The sequence below is a fragment of the Ambystoma mexicanum genome, chromosome 9, assembly GCF_040938575.1.
Source record: "Ambystoma mexicanum isolate Mex_15411 chromosome 9, UKY_AmexF1_1, whole genome shotgun sequence".
In the NCBI taxonomy this organism is placed as follows: Eukaryota; Metazoa; Chordata; class Amphibia; order Caudata; family Ambystomatidae; genus Ambystoma; species Ambystoma mexicanum.
The window spans coordinates 390702614-390730303 of NC_090931.1; the positions used below are offsets into that span (position 1 = coordinate 390702614).

Genomic DNA, 27690 nt, shown 5'->3' on the forward strand with positions numbered 1-27690 from the left:
CATTGGCTGGGGGCAGTATGACCCAGAGCTCAGCAATAGATTGTTAGGAGAAAGACAGTTCAGAAATGAAAGCTGAAACTGATTCTCTTCACTGAAGATTCCCAGACTGGGAATATTCGTGAGCATGTGAATCCATGCCAGACCCCATGCTGGAGAAGGAGCAATGCGGCTGCCAAATCAGGATGTGTAGGTAAGCGTCCTTCAGATCCAGGGAGCACATTCAGGCTCCCTTGCACAAGGCCTCCGCTATGAGTGCTGGCGCAAGCATCTTGAATTTTTGAAGAGGGAGAGGTTGAGGGTGGAGAGCTCCAGCACAACTCAGGCCAGCCTGGTACATTTGTATGGCAAAAATCCTAGAGTAGAAGCCCAATCCTCTCTGGGAGTCTGGAACGTCTTCCACTGCCTGGCTCTCGACGAGTGACCGAATTTCAACCAACAGTGTTGCTGTCCCAAACTGTGGGAATGGAGGGAGGAAGGAGAGGGATTGGTAAATGGTATCCAGAGGATAATACAGAGAGAATCCAGGGGTCAGCAAACTTCGGACGCCAAAACTGAAGGGCAAACCCCACCCCCACCCCCACCCACCACAGTAGACACGTGGAACCGAAGGGACGAGTCATGCCTTCTTTCCTTCTGAGACTTGCGGAGAGGGGTGGGGACTGAAAAAAGTCCCTACTCCCCTCCACCCCCCCCCCAACCCCCTCTTGTTTGCACCAGTGTTGACTCAGTGAGCGGTCAAGCTGCCTGGTCCTCTGTTCTTGGAAGCAGCAGAACCCCCGAACGACCCTGGTCAGAGTGCTGCTGTGACTAAGCCTTGGGCGTGGCCTTCATAAGGATAAAGACTTTGCAGTGTGCAAACAGTGTTTCTTTTTATCTAGCGCCTCATCGGTGTTGGTGTCAAAGGTCACCACCCTCGGATCGAAGTTCCAATATGCGTTCCTGGACGTGGATTGATTTTAGTAGCCCGAAGCCAGGCAGTCCTCATGTCAGTGGCTATGCATATGGCCCGGCCAGAGGGGTCAATGTGGGCTATGGTGGACTCCATGATATCCTGCGCCACCATTTTTGCCTCTGCCAGTCCCGTCTTGAATTGTGACTGGCTCTGCACTGGAAGTTTCGGAAGAAGTCTGCCATTTCCGGCCAAAGCCTCTGGATAACGGCTGCCAGCATGGCATCCGCGTTGGCTTGACGAAGATGCAGCGAAGCGTTGGAATAAATCTTCCTGTACGCCTCCAAGATCTTCTCCTTGCATAGCAGCGCCGAGGACGAGGTGGTCGAGGACGACACACTGTGTAGAGTGCCGCTGCAGCAATCACCGAATAGAGCGGTTGAGGGTGGGCTGACAGCAAGAGTGGATCCCCAACCATTTGCCTATACTTGGCGTCTGGGCGCAGATTGACAGGTTGGGCCGAGGGGGGTTTGAGCCACCCCTTCTTGGCCAAGTCAACCACGTCATTCTGCAGCAGGATCCCCGTTCTAGCTGCGGGGCGTAGAGCGAGTACCTCGGCCAGTACCCCGCATCCGGTTGTTAGACTTCAGGTTGAGGAAGGCCCAAGTACTCTGCCAGACCTGCGAGTCGTTCGTGGAAGGCCTTGGCCGACGATGGTGTGTTGGGGTCTTCCTTGTTAGTGTCCACCAGGGGGTCCAGAGCGGGTGGCGGAGTGCTGGGCGCTGAGGGCCGAGGTGTGGAAACCAGAGCCAGATACGGAACCACCAGAACTGTGGGAGGCGGGGAGCCAGAATCAAAGGTGCCAGCGTGGGCAGCAGGGGCTTCACCGGGGCCTGTGGCACTGGAGCCATAGGGGGAATGACCAAAGGCGCAGGGGCCGGAGGGAGCATGCCCCGGACATCCCCAAGGATGTACCGTATCTGAGGCAATCTCAGGAGCATGAGAAACGTTTCAAAGAACTTGTCCTTGCAAGGCCGGTGGCATGACAGGTGATGACAGGGTAGGTGGCAGCTGCTGGGGCTGGTGTGTACTCTGTCTAGCCAGTTGCAGGGTAAAGCTGCCCTGCAATGCTGATGGATAAGCTGAAGGCCATGTACCTGGTGGACACGAGTCCCACCTTGTAACTTGTTCTCCCACCTGCTCCGTCCTCAGGGAGTTATCGGACGAGCAGCCATCTTGTCGAGCAGCATGCCACGTGCTGAAGCCATGGTGCTTGTCTCACTGGGCCCAGCCTCCACCAGGACTCTTGGCGAAGGAGCACGAGACCTACCCTGCACCTCAGGCTGAGGCCGTTTAAGGCTGGTCACCCTCGGCAGTATCGCCGGTAGTGCTGCGTGATGTGATGTGATATGGCATATATATATATAACACCTATACACAAGTGTTTCAAGGCGTAACTAGGCAAGGGAGAGGAACAAAGGGAAGACCGACAATTATCAAACTAGTCCAGGTGACACTGAAATCACAAATGCGGGGGAGGGCAGTGCAGTACATGGGATAACAATAAAATAAAGACAATACATAAATGTGCGGCCAGCTGGTGGCAAGGGTAAGAGCAGACATCATGGGTAGAGTGCAAGTAGGGGCTGAAGGGATACAGAAACAGTCCCCAAGTGCAAGGGATGCCAAGGGGCAATGCAGGTGTGCAACTGTCGGGGAGGGGACCTGGCCCGAGTTCAGAGGGTAGCCAGGTAACCAGTGCAAATTCAGATTTAGCCAGGAGATCAGCAGGGGGAGAGTAGAATAGAAAGTAGAAGCGAAGAGAAAGGTCTTGAGGTGCTTCCGGAACCAGAGATGGTTCTCAAATTTCAGAGGCAGGGAGGCCCTAGCAGAAGAAAGATCTATGACCAAATTGCTGCTTGGAGGAGCGACTGACCCCCGAGGGAGTTGGAGGCGGATGAGCGAATGTTGAAGGTATTGAGGTCCCAGGCCCCCAAAGGCCTTGTGGACAATGCAGAGGTTTTTTTTTTTTTAACTTATCCTCGCCGCCACTGGGAGCCAGTGAAGAGATTTCAGTCCTGCAGAAATACCATCCCTGGGCTTAACGCCCAGGACAAGTCTTGCAGTCCTGCTTTGGATGAGTTGCAGAGGACGGAGAGTCGAGGCAGGCAGATTTAGAAAGGAGGCTGTTGCAGTAGTCCAGCCTAGAGAGAACCAGAGCTCTGAGCTTCTGAGGGAAGGAGAGGAAAGGAAAAATACCTGAGGAGGTGCAGCTGGTAGTGTGACTTCTAAGAGACGGAGATGTGAGGAGAGAAGGAAAGTGTGGAGTCGAAGAGGATGAGGATTTTAGCTTCACAGGTGGGAGCAGGAAGAGGGCCAAGTGGTCGGACAGAGTGCGCAGGCGCCCCCTCGGACAAGTTGCTGGTTAAAGAGCATAGCCCCTCTGGTGTACACCAAGTCAAAGAATCTTGCGGTCCCTCAGCACTGTTTCCAGAAGGATCTAAAGACCCCCTCAGTCTGACGGCCGGTAGCCGACCTAGCCTTGGTACCCGTGGTGGTGTAAGAACCTGAGAGGGTCTGGCCGTTTCCTTGGGAAGGAGTCACCCTTGCGGGTGTGCTGGAAAAGAGCGCCCCCCCCTCCCCTTGGGCCTTGCCCTATGGCTGACAAAGTCCTTCAGGTACTCTGGAGGCGGCTTCCCCAAGAGCTCCCTCCACCTAGCTAGTATGTTCTTCAAAGCATGCAAAGAAAGTGTTGCACACAGTGCAACCCTCCCATCCGTGGCCGGGTCCAAGGCAGCAGAGGAAAAGAGCGTGGTGATCTGAGGTAGGGAAGAGCCCCTCACAGGCTGGACACCTGCTGAAGTCAACATACGCCAGGGAGGAGCATGGCACCTGAGGACAGAGTACCCGATTGACAAAAAAAAAATAAAGTATCCAGGGAAGAGCGCGTGGTATTACATGGCCGAAGCCAAACCCAGGAGCGCTGGTGAAATCAGCCTGTTCATCTTGACGTGGAAAAGGGGGCTGGGGGAAGGTTTTTGGAGTGGAAAAAGGTTCTGTATCCCGTCCCCTGCTCCTCGGGCCTAGGCCAGATAGGTGCGACACCCTCAACCCAGGGGACGATAGAGCTGCGTTTAGGCGCCCCTCAGACGTATTGCTGGTACTATGGCGTAGCCCCTCGGATGATAATCCGGTACAAGAACCTTCTGGTCCCTCAACACTGCCACCAGGAGGATCAGAGGATCCCTCTGCCGGTAGCTGAAGCAGCCTTGTTGCACATGCTGGTACAAGGACCTGAACGGTCCCTTCCCACGCGGGAGAGTCCTTTGCGGGGTGCGATGGAAAATAGCAGCACTTCCTTAGGCCTGGCTCAGTGTTTCACGCAGTTCTTGAGGTCCTCTGGAGGAGACTTCTGGAAGAGCTCCCTCCACCTGGCTAGTCTGTTCTTCAGCACCGACAGCGAGCCACACGCTTGAGAAGCTTGCCAACCGTGGTCTGGGCCAAGGCAATGTAGGCAGAGGACGCAGGGATCTAAAGTTGGGAAGAGCCCGTTGCAGGATGGAAACCTGCTGAACCCTGTGGAAGTAGACATTCGCCGGGGAGGAGTGTGGCGCCTGAGGAACGATTACCTGAATGATAAGACAAAAAAGACCAAGAAGTATCCGCGCATGGAATTACATGGCCGAAACAAACCCAGGAGCGCTGGTGAATTCGGCTTGTTCCAGTCCGTGCGGAAAAGGGAACTGAGGTGTGGCGCCGGAGGGCGGAGTCAGGCCAGCGCATGCTCCCGGGGCCGCACCCAAAACGCCTCTAAATTTGAAGGGGAGGGGGAGGTTTCTTCTGGTGAAAAAGGTTCAGTCTCCTGTCCTGCAGGATGGAGGAAAGGGCAGGGACGTCATTTCACCAAAATGCCAGGGGTAGCGAAAGTGTCATCACACGACCCTTGACGACATCACAGGAAGTGATCACATTTGACCCCACCCCGAAGTGGTATCGTGGGAAGCGACGGAACACAACCTTTCACTCTTTGAAAAAACAGGAAATGGCATTGCATTGTACACTACAAAAAATATGGTTATGATATCACTATAATGTGATGTACATTTAATATAAGATTGGATCGCCATATGTACCGTTAAGATCAGTGTGTCTAGGCCCATATTACCAAATAACTGAATGCAACCAGACGTCCATGACCAAATGATAATGATGTATTATATAGCACTTCCACTTAAGCGCTTTATATAGAAAAAATATACACCAAATATCACCCAACCTGTGTTGGTACTCCTATATCGACCTCAGAAGGATGAAAGGCTGAGTTGAGGCATTTAAGAGCAGACTAAATCAGTGACCCACCCCCTAAAGTGTGCCTGAAATAAACCTTTAATGAGTCTAGCAATTTTAGAGAATTCCAGAAAGACATTTGGTATTCCTATACTCTTATTTAGGGTCAGTGCTGAAAGTGTTAGACTTGTGGCACTCATGTTCTAATTTTTTTTTGTGACCTGAACAAGAAACCCAGCCACTCCAGAAGTAAAGAGCCAATATTTTATTTGTTTGAGGTCGCAAGGGAGACCTCAAAGGTTGCAGTTGCGAACCCTAAATGACATCCCTGGGAAAGAGGACGGGACACAAGAGTACGATAGGTTATTTATACCGTGCTTAATACCCAGAGGTTTTTCTAAGCGCACACCCAGGGATCGAACCTGTGTTGCTAAGGGTCGTCTTGCTTCCAAGGCGAGCATGTTGCCCCTAAACTATCCTCCCGAGACACTTGGTGAGGGTCTGTCTGGAGGAAGTGCTGGTGTAGATGTCAGCGATAGGGAGACCAGGGTTAGAGACCAAGATTTCCTTTTGAACTTCTTCCTGTCAGATTTAGTAAGACGGGTAGGATAATATATGGAGAAACAGTTGAAGATAGGAGAAACAGCGCCATAGATGAGGAGGGGGATGAGGAGAGAGGCAGGTGGGTAGGGAGCGTGAGAAGGGCGGAAAGGGGGTGCAAGCAGAGGTGAACAAGACAGGAACAGCAGGACAGAGTAGCACAATGCAGTCACTAGGCCAGCCAAAAATAATATTAGCAAACTGGGTGAACACAGTACAGCCACTGGCCACAGCTGCAGGTAAAGGAGTCCAGGTGAGACGGATGGAGGGTGGGACAGGGGTAGGAGGCACTTCTAGGTAGAGTTGACTAACCGATGGAGACGCGAAGAGTCACAATAGTTTCAGCTTCTCTGTAGAAGCACCACCATGCACTAGTGAGGGGGTGCAGGAAGAACTCCCAGACCCGACCAGACAGGGGCCTTAGAAATGGTCCTTTGGTGGGGGCAGGCGTTCGCCTGCCGGCACTCCTGATTGGCTATCACCAGGGCCCTCATTCAGGGACACGAAGCACTCCGGTGCTAGTCAACAGCTCTGACATTTTGGAGTGGCCGAGGGCTATAGAAATACATTGTACCTCTTGTGGAAGGGCGGCAACTCTGAAATGAAAAGGTTACAGCTTAAACACAAGAGGAGTGCACCCGAGCGTGATGCTGCTCTAAATAAACAGTGCACAGCCCAAGTGGTCTTACTGGCTGCCGCTGGAGCTTTCAGGAGGACATGTGGGCTCACCACAATGAGGGAGATGCATCTTGCTGCAGCCAGAAAGTCTTGCTGGATGCAGGGTCGTGAACCTCACTCCAAATAGTCCTGACCAATGATTCCTCACATTATGGACACAAGGCAGCCCTTTTCTGCAATTCTCTTGTGCTCATGACTAAAGTTGTAAAAGATCCACCAACCCCTAGAAACCGATCCCATGAGAATTTCCGATCTGCAAGCATCAAAAACCATATACTTCCCGATGCCAGATAACAAGGAGCAGCTTACGCCCAATCACCACATTTCCATTTCAATGCCTGCAATTCATGCCCAGATTAGGGGACTTGACGCACAACTTGTGCTAACAATCTGAAAACGTGGGAACAGCAATTTAATAAACTGACAATATCAAGCCAGACCAGGAGATGATCCACCCAATACTAACACCTGATTCTATGCAAACTTACCATGAATGAATGAGTTGCTTCTTAACACTGTAGTTGTCCCAAACACCAGCATCTGCTGCAACCATTGGTTCTCCTAAAAACAAGCCACAAAAGAATGCTCATACATTTAGTGGTCCAAGAACACAGGTTTCCTCAGGAAAAACCATTTGTGGCTTAAAAATGGATTAAAACTAATTGCTGGCATGCACAAGTTACCACATGCAGACCTCAAGCTTCCGCAAGCACACATTACCAGCAACAGCACACTTCAAAGCAAAAGCTTAACACACTGCTTCTGCTCCAATCACTTCCGTCAAAAGACGGAGCTGCAAGAATAGACAGCGCAGATCAGTACCCTGCATTGCCATGTGATTTTATCAGATCTTCAGATTTGCTAGGGCAGGCATCAGTTTGTTAAACTGATCCATTTCATGTCACATACAACAAAATGAAACTGATAATGCATTTGCGGTGCAGCAAAGAAATGGTTTAAATAGAAAATCCCTGCATTGGCAAGACAGTTTAACAGGTTAAGTTAATAAAGTGTTAATAAAGTGGCCATCTCTTACATGCATTCTTGTCCAAATCAAGAGTAATGAAAAGTCTTTTGTATATTTTGCATACACAGATACTTTAGTTTAATTTCCTTTCGTGACTAACATCTGATGAAATCTTAGATTTTGAAAGACTATACATTGCGCAAGTGAACCAAGTTACAGGGTTACCCCCCCCTTAAGTATATTGGGGTACCCTCCCCCCCATATCATGCTCACACCAGAGTAAATGCACCCACTAGGGAATCCAGGCCATGAGTCTTCATCTTGCAAGGATAACAAACTTGAATCGTTAAAGAGGATTTGGGGCGTGGGGGGCTATACACTGCCATTCCGACCAGCATTCCGTCTTCCTTGGCTGGCTCCAGCAGACTAATGGCAAGCAGGCGCCTTTATATGTTAAAGGTACTTATACAGCACACCGTCACCAACGGAATTGGTCCCCAGGTGCTCTGGCGGATCTGTAAACAGGAAGCACGGGTAGGGTTAGTCGGGAGGAGGGGTTAAGGAGAGTGGGAGAAGCAGTGTGCTGTTGGCAGCTTCAGCCCGGTATGCATCTCTGTCCTGAATTGAGGCGCTCGGCTTGCGTAGTCTCCCAAGATGCGCCTCTGTCCTGATTGGAGTCTGTCGGGCATACAAGGTTTCTTACTCCTCTGGCCCCCGTCCTCCCTTCATACTCCTGTGGCCAGTGCACCTGCCAATGTCAACATCTCAGGTAGTGTGGAGATTGCCAATATCTTGACAATTCCACAACACTGTGGTACCTGGTGGTAACTAAGGGGCGGGCGAAAGTGTTAGTGGGGTTGGCTGGGTTAGTTTACTCAGTCTCCATGTGTGTCGCCTGTGTTCCAGTCTATCTGGTGTCACCCGTCCAGGTGCCGTGTGAGCCTCCGTCGGTTCGGGGTTGTCCGTGTCCTTTCCAGTTTAGTCATCCTTTTTCCGGTTTTCAGTTTTTAGTCTATGGTGTTGGAGACCGGTTTTTAGTGATTTCCTGAATTTTAGGTGATCTTTGGCGTTTTATTTCTTTTGGGATGTTGTTTCAGGTTTTTGCGGCTAAGTGGTAGAAGGAGGTGCCTCCAAGTTTTTTATTAAGGTATGGTTTGAGTTCCAGGCAGATTGTTGCTTGATCGGAGGGTTCTCGTTGGTTTGTAGGAATTCTGCTCGTCTGATTGCCCTGTGCGTAATGCACATTGTTTTGAAGGTGATGCAATGTTTTACTGGGAGCCAGTGTAGTGATTTTAGGGCTGGAGTGATGGTCTCTTCGGGATAGTTTGAGGACTAGTCTTGCTGCTGCATTTTGGATCTGTTGCAGTTTCTTCAGGAGGTATTCTGGTATTCCGAGGTAGAGTATGTTTGCATAGTCGATTTTTGACATGATTAGGGCAACGATAGCGAGTTGTGCGTGAAGGGGAGGAAAGGAAGAATTCTTCTTGCCTTGTGGATGAGGAAGAAACATTTTTTCACTGTTGCATTTGTGGTTCTAGGGTTAGGGTGTTGTCCATTAGGACTCCCAGATTTGTTACTACCTTCGATGGTGTTGGTGCGTTTCCCATTTCTGTAGGCCACGGAATGGTGGTTTCTTTTTGGTCTTTGGATACAATCATGATTTCTGTTTTTCCTGGGTTGATTCAGGTTGTTGGCATTCATCCAGTTGAAGTCTTCTTTTAGACAGTCGATTAGGGTTGACTGGTCGGCATTAGTGTCTTTGATTTTGTAGATGATTTGAGTGTCATCTGCGTAGTTGTAACATGTAATGTATTTTTTGAAGATTATGACCGGAGTTTGATGTTGAAATATAGTGGAGATAGTGAGGATCCTTGTGGCACCATAGTCGTTAACTCGTGGAGTGGATTTGAAAGGTTTAATCCATACGGTTTCTGTTCTGTCTGCTAGGAATGATTTGGTCCAGCGTAGTGCTGTGTCTGTTATGCCTATGTCTTCTAGTCTTTTGGTCAGGGTGTCGTGGCTAACTGTCAAAGGCTGCGGAGAGGTCGAGCAGTATAAGGGCTGAGGTAGTGTTTGAGTCTGCGTTAGTTTGGAGGTCGTCCCAGATGGATAGTGCCGTTTCTGTTCCTCTTGCTGGTCTGAAACTGACTTGTGCTTGGTCCAGCAGGTGGCGTTTTTCTACATGTTCTTGGGTTAGTTTATATACATAGGTTTCTAGAAGTTTCGCTGGATACGGGATGTTAGATATCGGCCTAGTTGGAAAGGTCATCTACGTCACCATTTGTGTTTTTCAAGAGCGGGTTGATATGCTGATTTGAAGATCCTCGGTACAGTCCCTGTTGCTAGTTATAGATTTAGAAGGTTTCTGTAGTGTTCTGCTGGCAATCTTTGCGCGAGGATGGATTTGTAGATGTCTGGGGGACAGGGGTCCATGGGTGATGCCGCTTTCTTGCTTCGTTTTACCAGCATTGCTAATGCCTCTGCTGTTATTTCAGGAAAGCTTTGGAGTTTGTGCTGTGGTTCCGTGTTAGGGTCGTTGGGTTGTATGTTGTGGTTGGTCCCTTTTGTATGCTGTCGGAAGTCATTGATTTTTTTTTTAAGTGGTCTGCCAGGTCGTTGCATAGTTTTTCTGAGAGGGTTGGGGCATTATCGCAGCCTGGTGGGTTTCCAATTTCTTCAATGATGCTAAACATTTTTGTGTGTTGGTGGCATTGTTAATTCTGTCATCGAAATGTTGTCTTTGCCTTTTGAATTTTTTTTGTATGCGCGTATTTGTTTCTGGTACAGTTTCTCACCCCCCCAACCCCCTGGGTTGTGTTCTTTCCTCCATTCCAATTCCATCTTTTTGTTTTCCTTTTTCATGGCGTTTAAGTGGGGTGAACCATTTTGCCATCTCTCTTTGATGGGGTGAACGGTTTTTCTGGGGCGATCTCGTCTATTGTATCTGCAATCCATTTGTGTATTATCTCTGCCTTCCCGTCTAGGTCAGTTAGCTCTAGTTCTGTAGTTGAGGGTTTGGTTAATTCTAGTTCGAATAGGTTTCTTTGACGTGTTTCCAGTTTCTTTTCGTGGTGGTTGTGAGTGTTGGATGTAGGCTTGAGTGGGCAGAGTGATCACGAACGGGATGATGAGATGGTCGCTCCACAGTATTTGTATTGGTGGTGCCGTGGGGATGAGTTTCTTTGGCGAAAATTGCATCTAGGGTGTGTCCTGCCGAGTGCGTTGCTCATTTGACTAGTTGTAGTTTCATGGTGCTGAGTTGTTCAGTGAGTTTTGAGAGTTGGCGTGGCTGTCTTCAAACCAGATGTTTAAGTCACTCAGGATTATTAAGTGTTCGTGGTTGATGGCAAATTGGCGATGGCTTGTATGAAGGTGTGGACGAATGTTGTATCGTATGTCAGCAGTCTGTATACCCGGATGAATGCAATGTTGGTTTTTGGGCTCGCCGTTAGGTGTATTACCATGGTTTCGCAGTTGAGGTTGTTGAGCGGTTCGTCAAGTTTTTATTTTCAGGTGTTTTTATGTTATAGCGATGCCTCCTTGTTATTTCTGTTTATTTGCAGGCATTTGAAGTTGGTTGGATGGGAGCTTTGGAGTGTGATTTTGTAGTTCAGCCATGTTTCTGTGATGAACAGGAGGTCAAAGCAGTTGTCGAGTAGGTCGAAGATCTGGAGTGTTTTGACATGGATCTTGCATTTATTAGATTGCAGTGAAGTTTGGAGGTGTTTGGTTTGGGCTTTGTCGAGGTTGTCTTCTGCTCGGGGTTGAGGTTTCCTTCCGGGTCGATCTCTTGTTGGGCTGTGGGATTCTGGGTGTTTGCATCTTCGAAGAGTTCTAAGTTCTGTCTTGGGTTCTTTTTTTTGTTTTCACAGGGTTCGTCTTCCGGGAGTTGTGGTTGTTGATTGGAAGTTCCTCTTGTTTTTGTGATGTAGGGTGTTATCGCGTCGGTCTGTTCATCCTTCAACTTGCTTGTAGTATGTTTGATGTTGCTGCCTCCAACGTTGGGTTGGATTGCTGTGGTGGCCAGTTGTCAGCGAGGTATGGAGTTAGGTAGAGTGATTTGTCTCTTCTCTCAGTGTAGGTTCGATTTGCGTTCCTGTCTGTGGGGGTCCATTCTGTAGCTGTCGTTCCTAGTTGCTGTTCTGGGGTGTTGTTTCTTCTCTTCATCTTTTCCTTGGAATGCAGTTTGGGCCCAGCGGCCCTGCTAACTTGTGTGGATCAGGGTCTCTCTATGTTCATTGATGTTTTAGTTGTGTGTGTGCCCCTGTGGCCGGTCTTTCTAGTTATGACGTGAAGAGCCAGGTTTTGAGTAATTTCCTGAATAATAGGTGGCTTCTTGTGTTACGCATGTACTTCGGAAGGTTGATCCAGGTTTTTGGGGCTTGGTGAGAGAAGGAGGAGCCTCCAAGTTCTTTTGTTGTAAGGTTTCGGTTCCAGGCGGATGTCCATGCTTGATCTGAGCGTTCTTGTTGGTTGTTGTAGGCGCAGTGGAACTCAGCGCCTTCATTGTGTACTGCTCTGTCCGTAATGCACATAGTTTTGAATTTTATTAGTTTTATTGGTAGCCAATGTAGTATTTTCAGCGCTGGTGCGGTGTGTTCTCTATAGGGTAGTTTTAGAAGTAGTCTGGCTGCCGCGTTTTTAATGCGTTGTAGTTTTTTTTCTTTTTTTTTTTTAAGAGTCGTTGAGGCATTCCTAGGTATAGGTTATTGGCGTAGTCTACTTTAGAAGTGACAAGGGCGATTATGGTGGTTTTGTTGGCGAACGATAAGATCCTCTTTGCCGCTCGCAGGAGGAAGCATTTGAGGAGAACATTTACTTATGGCTCTAGCGTGAGATTGTCCATCAGAACCTTTTTTCTTTTTTTTTTTCTTTTTACACAATAGGCGAGGATGCTGGGGTTGTCCCGAGTTTCCTTGGCCAAGGGATGAATTGGTTTTCTCCTCCATTTTTTGTGACCATTATTTCAGTTTTGCCTGGGTTGATATTTGAGGGAGTTGGGAGTTCATCCAGAAGAATACATCGCAGAGGCAGTTTTCTAGTGTTGAGTTTATTTCCGGGTTGTCTTGTACTTTGAAGATATATGTATCGTCAGCGTAGTTGTAGCAGGCGATGCCGTGGCTTTTGATGATTCTAATGACAATGCATTACTTACCGTAAAAGCATTTCTGATGGTTGTATCTGCTTAGATTCACATGCGGTGCATAGTCCGAAATCCATTGGTCACTACGGAGTATTACATTTTGTTTTACGTAGTGGAAAAGGGGACGTCGACAAGACGTGTCTGTAACACTATCCCTATAGTAACATGCATTGTAGCCACAATCCCTCACGCATCGAGGTCCCTCTATTTTTTCTGCCCTGAGGGAGCCTATTAGACGTGAGAACAGAAAAGAGAAAGGTAAGGATGTCTATGTTCCTTCCATCCGAGCGGGGACGAAGGGTCGGCACATGTGAATCTAAGCAGATACAACCGTCAGAAAAGCTTTTACGGTAAGTAATGCATTGTCTTCTGAGGGTTGTTACTCTGCTTAGAATCACATGCTGTGCATAGACTAGCGAGCAGTACCCAGAGTTGGAGGTGGGTTGTGAGAAGGAAGTAACAAGTTACTTACCTGTAACTGTTCTCCAGAATGGGTCTGGCATGGATTCACATGCTCATGAATATTCCCCGTCAGGCTGGGAATCCTCGGTAAAGAAAAAAAATCAGTATCCGTTTCGTTTCTGATCTGTCTTTCGTAGTAGTAACCAATCACTGGTCTCTGCGTCATACTGACCACAGCCAATGACTGCCCTCTACCTAAGCCCCGCCTCTGGCAGCCATCTTCAGATTTGGTAGCACGTGAAGTGGCAGTATGACCAAGTGAACAGCCGCAGAGGGGTAGGCAGGAGGGTTCGCATGTGAATCCATGCCAGACCCATTCTGGAGAACAGTTACAGGTAAGTAACTTGTTCCTTCTCCAGCATGGGGTCTGGCATGGATTCACATGCTCATGAATAAAGAATACATAGCAGTACACACATGCACAACCACGGGAGGTGGCAAAGGCTCAACATTAAGCATTAGATCAAACTCAACATTAAGCAATTCTTACCTCCTCTCCAGGCTCGAGCTTCGCTCCCAGAAACAGTGCGTCTTGCGAGGGCACCAGGTGGGACTTGGCGTAGTTTATGGAGAATCCCAGGTCCGTGAGTAGTTGGACGGTCCTCGCCGTGTGCTCCACGGCAAGCTCCTTCGTCTTTGCAAGGATGAGCCACTCGTCCAGGTAGGGATGGATCCCCTCTCGGCGCAGCTGCGCCGCCACCGGTGCGAGGCACTTGGTGAACACCCTGGGTGCCGACCTCAAACCGAAGGGAAGGTCTTTGAACTGGTAGTGACGCCCTTGGACCACGAACCTGAGAAATCTTCGGTGTCCCTTTAGGATGTGGATATGGAAGTAGGCATCCTCCAAATCCAATGACGACAGGAAATGGACCTCCTCCAGTTGACCCAGGACGTGTTGGAGGGTGACCATCCGGAACTTCTGTGCCTTGATGAATTTGTTCAGTCGTCGTAGGTCCAGGATGGGACGCCATCCTCCCGTCTTCTTCACAAGGAAGTATCTTGAGTAAACTCGAGCCCCGAAGCCTCTTTGGGACGAGCTCGATGGCGCCCTTCTTGAGCATCGCCTTTACCTCCAAGAGAAGTTGAGGGACGTGATATTCTTTCCTGGCCACAGGGGGGACGCGAGGGCACCTCTTTAGAAACTTGAGCACGTGACCCAGAGCTAGGGCGTCCAGCACCCAACGGTCGGTGGAGATGGACTCCCACACGCGGCCAGTTACAGTCCTGCTTCGACGAGGCTTTGTCGCCTTGTCCTCCTTGGCAACGACAGCGAGGTCTGCCTGACTTGCCTCGTCCCCTGTAAGCTTCCTGTGACGACGAACGGGCCGCTTCTGCTGCTGGAACCTTTGGAGGCACCCGGTTTGCCTCCGCTGCTCCGAAAGGGCGGCCGCCGTTGCTGGAGAACCCTAAGAGCCCGGGCCGTCTCCGTGTCCGCCTTGATGGCTTGAAGGGAATCGTCCACTGTTTTCCCAAACAGGTTGTTTCCGTCGAACGGCATGTCCAAGACTCTGGTCTGCACGTCCTGACGGAAGTCAGTAACCTTGAGCCATCCACACCACCCAAGGCACACGCCGTTGCCCAATTGGCGAAATCCAGTGTCAGCGATGTCCGTCGCAATAGAAATGGCGTGGTCCGACGCCACCTCTCCTTCCTGCAAGATCTCTAGGGCTTCCGCCCTCTTGTCTGGTAGGAAGTCCAGCAGGGGGGCCAGTTTGTACCACAACTCCCTGTCGTAGCGGGCTACAATAGCCAGGGCGTTTGCCGCCTTAATCGTAGTCGCTGCCGACGAGATGACTCTGCGTCCCATCGTGTCTAATTTCTTTCCCTCGCCGTCCGGCGGGGAGGGAAACTTAGAGGCCGCGCCCCCCCCCCCCGCTTTCTTCCTGGCCGCCGCGGAGACGACCGAGTCCGGGGTCGGCTGTGCCCGAAGGCACAAGGGGGCCACGTCCGGGACCCGGTACTTCTCGTACCGATCCCTTCTAGCCGGCATCGTGGATGGATTCTTGAGGAGGGCGAGGCCCTCATCCCAAATATCATCCAGTAGAGGAACAGCGAGGACCGTCTTCCTCTTGGCCTCGCGCCGTTGATAAAGGAAAACTTCCTTCTCTTCCGGGCAGAGCTGGAAAAGCTTGGATGCCCTGGCGATCATGGAGTGAAACGACCCAATCTCGTCGGGCGGGGAAGCCCGGGTGGGAGGTGACGGGATATCCTCGTCGTAAACCTTGTCTGTACCCGTCGCGGCCGTGTCAGTCCCCGTATCATCCCCACGTGTCGTGGACGGGGAGGAGGGCTGAACAGGGCGCGATGGCTGAAAAGGAGGTGGAGGATGAATCCTTCTCTTAGGGGGGAGGGCTCCCAGAAGGGCCTGGCTCCGGGTCCCCCGTCGGGAGCGGTTCCTCCGTTGGTGGTAACGGCAGTCTCGTCTTTATCTCCGAGCAGAAGGACTGATAGCCAACAAAATGGCCGCCGAGTTGTCTTGCGGCACTGGTTGAGGGGAGTCCGACGGGCGGTGAGGAGCCCCGTCGGCACCCTCGACGTTCTCGTCGTCTCCTACGTCGGGGTCCCTCCCGACGGGCTGGTCTTCTTCCACGCCAACGCCGTGGCTTAAGACTTCGATCAGCTCCTCCTCAGAGGTTGAGGCCGAATCCACGACGACCTCCTGCCCCCCCTTTTTCTTCTCCGGAGGTTTCACGGGGGTCCTGTCGATGGGCATGAAAGAGGACTCCCTCCGCGGTGGCAGGGAGACTCTGGGCCCCGAGGTCGCCACCACTGGTGTAGCCTACACAGGCTGAGCCAGGGCCGCAGCGACTGTCTCAATAGAGGCCTTGGCCGGATGGATTAAGGCTTTCACCACCTTAGGTGCGCTCACCGTCTTCTCCTTGGGGGGAGGGGGGGGCTGGAGGGTCACCGCCTCGCTCCCCCTCCGATGGGGCCTTCGAGCTCGACCGGGGTCTCTCCAGGAGCTTCGCCGGGTGCTCGGCCTTCCTCTTACCCGAGCCAGAGCGTTGGCTCGTGGTTGATGGCGCCGGGGAGGATGCGCCCTGCCTGGCTCCCGTAGAGCCCGACCGTTCGGCGCTCCCGGTGCCAGCGGACTCGCGGTGCTTGGCCTTCTGTTGGACCCCCGTCGCCGGGGCGTCCTCAAAGGTCTTAGAAGACTGCTCGGACTTCTTCTCGCCTGACGGGCTCTTTCCTTCCAACCAGTTGGCGAGACGTTGATGGCGGTCCTTCATGGTCCGCTCCGACATATTGCCGCAAAACGCACAGTCCTTCTCCACGTGCGTCTTGTCCTCATGTAGGCAGTAAAGGCAAAGGGAGTGTTCGTCCTCCTTAAAGATATTCTGAAGCTGGCATCCAGGGCAGACCCTGAACAGCTTTCCGGGCGTCGAGCTTCCCTTCTCCTGGGCCATGATCGAGATGGGCCTGAGAAACTTCTGGAGTCCTCCAAAAGCGTGGCTCGACGAAATCTTCACCCTTGAGGGGCGTAGACGAATCCGACACGGGTCCCCGTTAATCGGATGAAGAGACGGTGGAGCTTGAGGCTCTTTTGACCGAAAAAAAGATTTTTGAGAAAAAACGTGAAAAAAGCACTAACGCTCGAGAGCAATAGCACGAGGATCCCAACACTTGAACGTGCAGTAAAAATCTGAAGATGGCTGCCAGAGGCGGTGCTTAGGTAGAGGGCAGTCATTGGCTGTGGTCAGTATGACGCAGAGACCAGTGATTGGTTACTACTACGAAAGACAGAACAGAAACGAAACATACTGATTTTTTCTTTACCGAGGATTCCCAGCCTGACGGGCAATATTCATGAGCATGTGAATCCATGCCAGACCCCATGCTGGAGAACAGTAGAAAATAGATGTCTTAACACTGCTTGACCCACCTGGGAATCAGATCTAGAGTGTGCATCTACACAGTAGTGTTTTGTAAAGGTGTGTACATAACTCCAGGTTGCCGCTTTGCAAATGGACTTGAGGGACATTTGCAATGAAAGCTATGGAAGCTCCAGTGCCTCGAGTAGCATGTGCTCTTGGCTTGAAGGGTAGTTCTCTTTTCAAGAGAGAAACAGAGGGTGATGCATTGGACAATCCATCTAGATATAGTGGATTTTGAAACTGCATCTCCTCTTCCTGCTGCCACCGAGACAAATAACTGATTAGTCTTTCTCAGAGGTCTAGTTCTTTCCATGTAAAACATGACAGCCCTGCGCACTTCTAGTGCATGCAGGATCTTTTCTCCCAAACTGGAAGGGTTCTGAAAGAACGTGGGTAGTTCTATTGATTGGTTGACATGGAATTTAGAAATTAATCTCAGTGCAAACCTAGGATGTGTGCGTAGAACCACCTTATCCTTGTGAACTGTTACAAAGGGGTCTAGTATAGAGAGCGCTTGTAGTTCACTCTCTCCTAATGGAGGTGATAGCCATTAAGAAAGCAGTTTTAAGAGTGAGGTTCTTAAGGGATGCTTTGTGCATCGGTTCAAAGGGTGAGCCCATAAGCCTGGTAAGTACCACATTTAGGTCCCATCCGGGAGCTGGGTTAGCTATAGGAGGGTGTATTCTCTTTACTCCCTTCATGAAGGCCTAAATAACTGGGATTTTCCACCATGACACTTTGTGTTGATAAGTGGTGTATGCGGAAAGTGCAGCTAGATGAAGTTAATGGAATTAAAGACCAGACCTTAGTCTAATAAGTGAGTCAGGTAAAGAACAGTCTGTGTGGGAGAGCAGTCAACTGGGTTGATGTTCTTATTGCTACACCAGATGACAAATCTTTTCCATTTGCTGGAATAGCAGTAACGAGCGTTAGGTTTTCTAGCCTCCTTAAGAATGTCCATGCATCTTTGAGGGAGTTGTAAATGTCCAAATTCTATGACCTCAGGAGCCAGGCTGCTAAGTTCAGGGTATGTGGGCATGGGTGTAGTGTTCTGCCCTTGTCCTGTGACAGCATGTTGTACGGGCAGGGAAGTCTCACTGGAGGAGATGGAGACATTTCCATCAAGTGAGCGAACCATGGCTACCGGGCCCACATAGGGGCCACTAGTAGTTTGGTAACTGGTTCCTGGTGCACTATCTTGTTGAGAAGGGGAGTGTAAACAAATTTCCCCGACTATGGTATCGATAGACTGTTACCCTTGGATTGGTTCTGGGGGTACCTGGAGGCATAATCTTGGCATTGGGAGTTCTCCAGAGTTGCCAACAGATCTATTTCTGGGAATCCCCATTGTGTGAAGACGAAGAAGATGTCTTCTTGTAACCGCCATTCATACGCTGCAGGCAGAAAAAAGTCTCTGCTGAGTTCGTCTGCCAGCAGATTGAGTTCCCCTGGTAAATGTGACAACAGGAACATGTGTTTGAGAGCCCACTTCCAGATGTTCTGGGACAGCTTGGACAGTCCTCGAGTGTGAGTGCCCTGTTGCTTGTTCAGATAGTACATGGCTGTGGTGCCGTCTGTGAGGACCATCACTGTCTTCCCTTGCAGGTGTGCCTGGAAAGCCTTCAGTGCTTCGAAGACTGCTAGCAGTTCCAGCAAGTTTGTGTGTTTGGATGCTACGCTCGGAGTCCAAACTCCATGTGCAGTCTGATGGGATAGGTGAGGGCCCCCCCCCATCCTGTGAGGGATGAGCCTGGTTAGAGTGGACTCCACTGCGGGGGTGGCAAATGGTTTTCCTATTACAAGGTTATCCTTCGACCACCACCGCAGCGAGAGAAACAAGGCCTGCGAGACAACCACTAGATCGTCCCATTGTCCGCTGGCCTGACACCACTGGCTGTTGAGCCACTCTTGCATTGGGCGCAGTCGCGCGTGAGGTACCAAATATATACAGGACGCCATCATTCCTAGCAAACGCATTGCTTTGCGCACCGTCACCTCTCGACCGGCCACATATTGAGGGATCTGAAACAGAATATTTTGGATTCTCTCGCTGGAGAGGACGACGAGGCCGTCCTTTGCTCAAATTAGAGCCCCTAGGAATTGTTTGATCTGGCTGGGGTCTAGGCTGGACTTCTCGTTGATGGAGAAGCTCAGTTGGAACAAAAAGGTCTACAGTCCTTTATGTATTTGAGAAGCATGTTTCGTAAGAATCCCGTTATAAGCCAATCGTCAAGGTAAGGGTATACTGGATCGACAACCTGCGCAGGTGGGCCGCTGCCACTGCCAGTACTTTCGTGAATACCCTCGGCGCCGACGCTATGCCGAAGGCTAGCACTCTGAACTGGTAGTGTTTGCCCTCTATCATGAACCGGAGGTATTTTCTGTGCGCTGGCAACATTAAAATATGCATCTTTCGTGTCCAGTGTTGTCATGTAATCTCCCTGCGAAAGTAGGGGGATTACTTCCTGTAGTGTCACCATGCAAAGTTTGAGGTTTGACAAATTTGTTCGCTGGGCGCAGATCTAGTACAGGGCACATGGTTAAGTCCTTTTTGGGTACAAGGAAGTACACTGAATAAATAACTTCCGTTACCTGTGATAGAGGCACAACCTCTATTGATCCTTTTAGTAGCAGTTCCACTTCTTGAAGAATGGCGAGGTGTTCCGATGACGGGCGTCATCCCCTTGGGGGTCTGTGCTTGGGGGACTGACTGAATTCTATACAGTACCCGTGGGCTATAGTTGACAATACCCATCGGTCTGATGTTATTCCCTCCCATGCTGGCAGGAAAGATGTTAACCGGCCCCTGACCGGTGATGCATGGAAGGGACCCGGATCTTCGGGTCATTTGGTGTTGGTAGCCGGGGAACCTCTGGGAGTGGGGCCCCGACCTCTGCCCTTGCCACGGCACTGTCCTCTTTGTGTGTACTGGCCACTGGTTCCCCCGAGTAGAGGACCAGTTGCCTGAAATGTACTGCTGTTGGCATTGCCCTCGAAAAAGGGTTTGTTGCCAAAACCTCGCTTATTGAGAGGCCTTGAGATTTGGTCTAAGGTCTTGAGGGTGTCAAACTCTTTGCAGTCGCCAGTGCGTCGTCCACTGCCTTCCCAAAGAGCTTAGACTCCTCTATTGGTTTGTTAATGAGTGACTCCTGTGTTTCTGGCTTAAAACCGGAATTGCCGAGCCAGACATGATGCTTTCAAAATAATTCCCTGCTCTAAGGAGTGGCCAGCCGTTTCTGCAGCATCGAGAGTGTTTTTAATGATGCTCTGGTTAACCAGAGTTCCTTCTGTTACTGTGGCCAATAAGCGAGTTCTTAAGGGCTCAGGAACTTCGGCGAGGTCTTGCCGTAATTTTCCCCATTGGGCATCAGCATAACTTGCCAGTAGTGTATTATTATTGGCAATTCTGGTTGAAAAAGCTGCCGAGGCTGTTATTCTCTTACCCAGGGCATATAGCTCCTTTCCTTCCTTGTCTGGGGGTGCTTTGCAGGTTGACAGCAGAACCCCCGCTCTTTTCCTTGTGGTAGTTACCACCAAGGAGTCCGGAATTGAGTGACCCCCTAATGTATAATGGGTCTGACAGAGGGAGCAAACAATTTTTCAATTCTGGGATTGACCCCCCCCTCTTACCAGTGCAGGTGTGGACATCAATGGAGTAATTCGTCTCTTAACCGAGGCAAGGAGTGGAATGGTTTGACTAGTGGGAGGTTTTTCTTCAATGATCTTTTCCACAAAATCAGTATCAGGGGTAATTTCGTCAGTTTCAAAGTAGCGCATTGAAGGTGGGTTGATCATCTATTGGTGATGGATTCCTGACCCGTGTGGTCTGAGGAGAGGGAAGGTTTAAGATGTCAGAGTCTGTAGACTGTTGGTGACTGCCAGGGCTGTGAGCCACCTTCATCTGGGTCTTCCTCGAAGCCCCCCCCCCCCCCAACCCATGTCAGCGTTTTCCTCAAAACCTTCTGTTCCTAGGTTTTGTTGGTCTTCACCATTTAAGAATTCCTCATCTTCCTGGAAGTGAGAGTCTTCAGTGAGGTCATAAGTATTCATGTCCTCTGGGAGGGAGTTAATATAGGTTATTTAACCCTAGGGTCCTCCTGAAGCGCCTCCCTTGGTCTCTTGGGCGTTTTATTTTCAGTAGTGGACATAAATCTGTCCAGCTTGCCCATACATGACTGGAATCTCTCAACAGTCCAGTATGGTAAACCAGAACGGTCCGAGACGAAACAGGAGGTCCCTCTGCCTCTATCCATCTAGGTCTGTCCCATAACATCGAGGATAAGGTCCCCTTGCCTTCTGAGAAACCTTCTCGCAGGCTAGGGCCTTCTTTCGACGGCGGGAGCGGTCCCTGCCTTCCTTCCGGCATCCTCGGCGCTTCCCTGGCCTTGTGAGCGGTTTTCAGCGTGTCACTCGCCGTCCGTTTATGGCCGTCCTTGGAAACTATACGGGCCAAGCTCTCGACGATTAGTTTCTCCGTCGAGGGTTTGTCTGGTGCCTTACTGTGCGGTGCAGAGTCTTTCGGCAACAATAGCGCTCTTACGCGGCGCCTGATGTTTTGGTGGTAGCGCCCTTGTCTGCAGGTAGCCCAGTCGCTAGTCGTGGTTGCTATGGCGGGGAGGGCTTGCGACCCTTCCGGTCGGTGGAGGTCCCTGGTAGGCCCGGCGTCCCCGTTGGCGCTAGGGCTGTCTTGGTCTTCGACGAAGACGTGCCGTGGGTTGTGTTCTTATATTTTCTGACTTTGGGGTGTTCATCCTCATAAGCAGGGCGTGAGCCGAGCTAGTCACGGCCGGGGACAGACGAGGAGCGGGAACGCTCCCTAGGTCTACAACCTCCGAAGCGGAGGTCGAGTTAACACTATCTTCGTCACACTAGGCAGCGGTGGGTGAGGAATCAGACCTAGACATGGCGTAGGCTGCCCACCTTTTGACCCTGCAGTCCTTTAAAGTCTTAGGCTTAAGAAGCTTACAGGCCGCACAGCCGTCCTCTTTGTGGTCGAGGGGCAAGCAACGGTTACACAGTTTGTGCTAGTCTTTCCAAGTGAATTTGCCCTTGCAGCATGGACAAAATCTAAAGTGAGTCCTCTCCATAGCCGAGGATAGAGTTAACGTGATAACAGCCCCGAAGGAAAGGGAGTGTAAAGAGAAAAGCATTCTCAGAAAGAACAAGAAATGTCCCAACGACCCCACGCTCCCTACTGTCTTAGGCTGGCGAGGCCAGGCCACGTGTTCGGCAGCGCCGAAGGATCTCCTCCGTCGAAGTCACCGCCGAAGTTCTTATTCGGCGGTGAAACAGCTTCTCAGCTACGACGTCGAAGGAGTGTTCTAATGTATATGTTCTTAAATAACGACCAAAGGGTCGAGTAAATGTCTTTGCAATTTCTCTCGAGGAGCACCGCGTAAAGGCGAGCAATACCTGGGCAGAAAAAAAACAATCTGAGGGACCTCGATGCGTGAGGGATTGTGGGTACAATGCACGTCACTATAGGGATAGTGTTAAAGACACGCCTTGTTGCCGTCCCCTTTTCGACTACGAAAAACAAAATGCAATACTCCGCAGTGACCACTGGATGTCGGACTATGCATGCATGTGATTCTAAGCAGATAATCAGAAAAGTAGCTACAGGTAGATGTTGAATAGTAGCAGGGAGAAGGATGATCTCTGAATATACTCTTCAACTTGGTCACTAGATACTGCAGAGCTCACCAAAAACTGTACTCAAGAGATGCCGCAGTCTCCAATGTTGCATGGCCAGGTTTACATTTAGACCATCTATTTAACATACTGCTTCCTCTGTAGGAATACATTGTAGCTCTTATTTAGCATCAGTTTCTATATTATAAACTCACACCTTCCCGCCATACTTTCAACACTTCACTCAATATTGTTTTATTTCCTCTGGTCCAGTAATTCTCATAATAACCCTTATTTTTACATAATGTTGCATTGTGTACATGAGCATGAACATTCTCCTATTCTTACTCTGCATGGGCTTTTGATGAACAGAAACAGCTGCTGAGCCACTGTGTGCTCTGCGAGAGCTAGCCTCAGTGACGCAATGCCTGTAGTCTACGTTTAGCCTGACGGGGAATATTCATGAGCATGTGAATCCATGGCAGACCCATGCTGGAGAACAACAGTTACAGGTAAGTAACTTGTTCCTTCTCCAGCATGGGGTCCGGCATGGGGTCACATGCTCATGAAGAATACATATCAGTACACAAATGCACAACCACGGGAGGTGGCAAGGCTCAACATTAAGCATCTCTTACCTCCTCACCTTCAAGCGAACAGGTTGCACAGCACTGCTTGGCTGACTCTGGAATCCCTGCTGACACAATAGAACTTCGTGAAGGTGCGCGTCGACCTGCACGTAACAGCCCTGCAGATGTCCAGCAGGGGCAAACCAGACAGGACCACCGCAGGTGCAGCGATCGCTCTGGTCGAATGGGCTCAGACGGCCTGGCAACGGTCAGTTTGCCAATCAGTGACAATGGGTGATGTAGCCAGAGAGCCACCTGGAAATTGAAGCCTTGGAGAGGGCCTTCCCTTGGTTCACAGGGCCAAAGTTCACAAAAAGTTGCGACGCCTTCCGAAAACTGCAGTCCACATAGAACTTCAGCACTCTAGCCACATCCAGCGAGTGCAAAGTCCTCTCAGCCAGCGACAAAGGAGTCTGGAAGAATACAGGCAACACAAAGGGCTCGTTTAGATAAAAGTCAGACGGCACCTTGGGCATGAAGGAGGGGCGCGTCTGTAGCACCGCCCTCGTCTTGTGGAATGTCAAGTAAGGTGGCTTACAAGAGGGTCTGATCTCTCCCACTCATCGTGCGGAGGCGATGGCCACAAGAAACGTCGTTTTGCATGACAAAAATTTCAGTGGCGCCGAATGCATAGGCTCGAACAGAGGACCCATGAGCCTGGTACACCTCCACATTTCGCTCCCATGCCGGAGCCGTCACAGGTGGGAATGAGCAAAATAGTCCTTTGACTAACTCATTGACCAAACGATGCGACCATAAGGATGATCGTCCAGAAGATCTGGTTTAACGAGAGATAGCCACCAGATGAACCTTGATGGAAGCATGGGCCAGTCCTGCTTTGGCCAACGACAAAATAGCACCTGCGTAGCAGTGAGCCATAGAGGATCAATTTGAGTATGGTACCAAATGGCGAACCTCTTCCACTTCTGCATTTGAGAGTAGACAAAGCTCTGGCCTGGGCGAGCACCCCCTTACAGTCCGCTGGGAGATTGTAGACCCCCAAACTAGTGCTGCAGGAGCCAGGCCTTCAGGTTCAGCGATCGTGGTGCAGAATCATGCCTCCCTCCCTGGCGAGATCTGCATCTGCCAGAAGCTTGACTGGAGGGGACGCCGACATGCCCAGAAGGTCCGGGTACCATATCTGTCTCGGCCACGCCAGTGCAACGAGGATCATCCTGCACCGGGACCGTCTGAGTTGATTGACTAGTAGAAGCAACGGCGGGAACGCATATAGAAACGGGCCGTCCCAGGGGAAAGAAGGCGTCCCCCATGCTCCCCAGCTGGGGAAACCTGCTGGCAAACCTCCGGCATTTGGTGTTCGTCGCCATCGCGAACTGATCGATCTGGTAATTGCCCCATCTGCGGAACAGGCATTCCACTTGGTCCTGCCGAAGTTCCCACTCGTGGCAAGAGCGCAGCTCGCTGCTGAGAGAGTCAGCGATGGTGTTTTTCACTCCTGCCAGATGGAATGGGATGAGGAACATTCTCTGGGCTAAAATCATGCGCTTCTTTGGAGAGCGCCGAGAATTTGGTACACCCCTGCTTCCGGATGTAGAACATTGTGGTAGTGTTTTCCTTGAAGACCCGTACCACTTTGCCCTTGAGGGACGGAAGGACTCGAGGGCCCAAAACACTGCCCGCAGCACTACTTTATTGCATTTATATTGCACCAACCATAGAACCATGGGTGTGAGGGCGCAGACGAGACAAAAAGACTTGAAACCGGGAGATCCGTAACTGAGGGGGATGTTACTAAAAAGTGCGAGGACTACTATTTGAAAAGGAAGGTTTTAAGGCCCTTCTTGAAGTTACTCAGGGCTACAGAGTTTCTCAGATGAGCTGGCAGGGTGTTCCAGAGAGCCAGCGCTGCAAAAGCGAAGGCGCCCCATTGTGATTGCTTGGTTTTGACTTTGGGCTGGTGAAGCAGGTTCTGATTATTGGAACGAAGATTTCCAAGGCAGGGTTTTGTTCCTATATACCTTTGTAGGTGTGCCTATTGCCCTTGAGACATTTAAAGGTAATGACCATGAGTCTGAAGGATATTCGTGAATCCACGGGCAGCCAATGCAATGCTCGGCGTGCCTCAGATACACGTGCCCTGTGTGCAAGTCCAGAAACCACTCTAACGGCTCCGTTTTGAATCACCTGGAGACGGTTAATGGTCTTTTTTGCTAGAACCTGCTAATAGGCTGCAACAGTAATCTAATTTTGATCCTATAACAGCACGAGCGATGGACTCTGCATTAGGCTGAGTAGTAAGTGGTCGCAGATGGGACAGCAGTTTAATATAGTAGGTCGCAGAGGACAGTACTGGCCACAGACTTCATGGTGAGCGATTGGTCCAGAACCACACCCAGAATCTTTACCTTGGGGAGGGTGGGGATTCGAGAGTCTCCCAGCTGAAAGTGTTTGTAAGCTGGATCTAATTTGGCTAGAATGCCATCAGATCCCACAACCATGAGTTCAGTCTTTCCACGGTTAAGTGCAAGATTATTCATCATCCATTGTTCAATGATGGTGAATATACGGTTGAATTCTTTTGTCCTGATCATGCTGGCCCCTAAGATGGATGACAGTGTCATCTGCATAGTTTGAGAATAGTAGGCCTTCCTGGGCAAGGTGGGCAATGAAAGGAGTCAAAGATATAAATGCACGGTGACAAGCTGGCTCCTTGATGCACTCCAAAAAGTATCTGCCAGGGTTGGCACATACCCTACTGGATCTGTTAGATAAAAAGGAGAGCAGCCAATTGGTTGCGGCCCGCCATGAGCCTATCTGCCAGTATGGCATGATCGACCAGGTCGAACGCTGCTGATTAGTCCAGAGAAATAAGAAGAGACCTTCTGAGTATCCATTCTTTGGAGCAGTTGTGACTTGAGATCCAATAACTAGGTCTTGGTGCCGAAGCCTTGTCTGAACACTGACTTGAAAGGATTGAGGATAGGGTAGGAGTTGAGATGTTGAGCTATTTGAATATAGGCGACCCGGTCCAGTATCTTTAATAAGAACGGGGAATTAGTTATCCGCCTATAGTTGGTGGTTACACTTTGATCAAAATTTGGTTTTCTCAGTAATGGGGTAATCCAAGCTTGCTTCATATCATCTGGAACCGTACAATTCCGACGTGAGGCATTAACAAATTTACATATGGCCTGTACCAGAGTTGGGGGACATGTTCTGATGATAGTAGAAGCACATGGATCCCCTGTGCAATTAGTTGCTTTAAGTTTGTTGATAATGGAAGCTAGCTCCTCCTCGGATATGGGTACGAAGTCAAGAAAAGGGATATCTGGATCCCTAGTAAAGGTATTACTGACTATATGGGTGCCCTGTGTGTCGGAAGCACTTTTCTGTGGCTCTGGATTCCCGGATACCATCCAATTTATTTGCCATGGAATTCTGGATGTCCAAGCGCCAGTCGTTTTTTGTAATCACAGATACTACAGGTTCTGGAATAGCCTCTTGTTCTTTCAGGATTTTGAATAGTTCCTTAGAATTCGAGGTTTCCTGTAAAATTCTGGAGTCCAGATAAGATTTCTTGGCTTCAGTGATAGCCTTTATAGTTGTTGGCGGCTTCTTTATAGTTAGATAATGCTATGAGTGATTGATTAGTTTTCCAGATATAAAATAGCTTGAGGGAAGAAGCTTTGAGGGATTGAAGTTCAGACGAAAACCATGGATTAGTTAGTTTCCTTTCTGATGGTTACTTTTTGGCTTTCATGGGCGCAAGAGAATCAGCCACTAGTTTAAGATTAGAGCTAATTTTCTTAGAGAGAGCGTCAATGTCGTCTGTCTCTAGGATATGTAGGGTCTGAGTAGTGACGGCTTCTAATTTATCCAAAGTTAAGGCTTTAGTGTTGCGATATGAGATCGCGTCCAAACAGACTGGACTTTGGTAACAAAAAGGTACAGTGATCGAAAAATGAACGGCATGATCCGACCATTGACAGGGAGATACCGATACATCATGATATGGGCTGTTATTGACTGCTACCCAGTCCAGGGTATGTCCCAGGTTATGGGTAGGGGCTTGAACTATTTGTGTGAAGCCTAGATCTGTAAATGATTGCGCAAGTTCAAGATTCTTCCCCCTCCCGCGGGGGCCCAACGTAAGGCTCCAACACAATGTGCCACACCTTCTCCGGTAGCCACAGGCCTCATGCATAAAGAACGCGCTCCCCACCGTTGTGACATCTCCCGATTAGGTGGGATCTGGAAATCCGTGCCTGTGGACAGATGTGTGCGCACTGCCCACAAGCTGATCGCTCGACGGAAACTGAACTCCTGCAGCGGGCTCATCCGCAGCTGGACACCTGAAAGAGGTAAATTCATGACAACATAATGCTGAATAGGGACTTAATGGATCTTACCCATGCGACCTTGAGGACCAACAGCCGTTGTACCCATCCCATCCTCCGACAGACGCCAGGCACGACACTGTTGAGTCGGGCTCCCAGAAACAGTGCGTCCTGCAATGGAGTCGAGCAGGACTTCGCAAAGTTTATCGAGAACCCCAGTTCCAACAGGAG

At 50.1% G+C, this 27690-nt stretch overlaps 1 protein-coding gene across 1 annotated transcript in view; it reads right to left on the reverse strand.

Moving 5' to 3' along the window:
- The window catches only part of CCT6A (chaperonin containing TCP1 subunit 6A), a 391452-nt gene that overhangs the window by 63119 nt on the left and 300643 nt on the right, over positions 1-27690 (reverse strand). The window contains exon 13 of the mRNA XM_069614878.1: positions 6943-7015. Within this exon, the coding sequence (XP_069470979.1) occupies positions 6943-7015 (73 nt within the window). The remainder of the gene's footprint in view (positions 1-6942; positions 7016-27690) is intronic.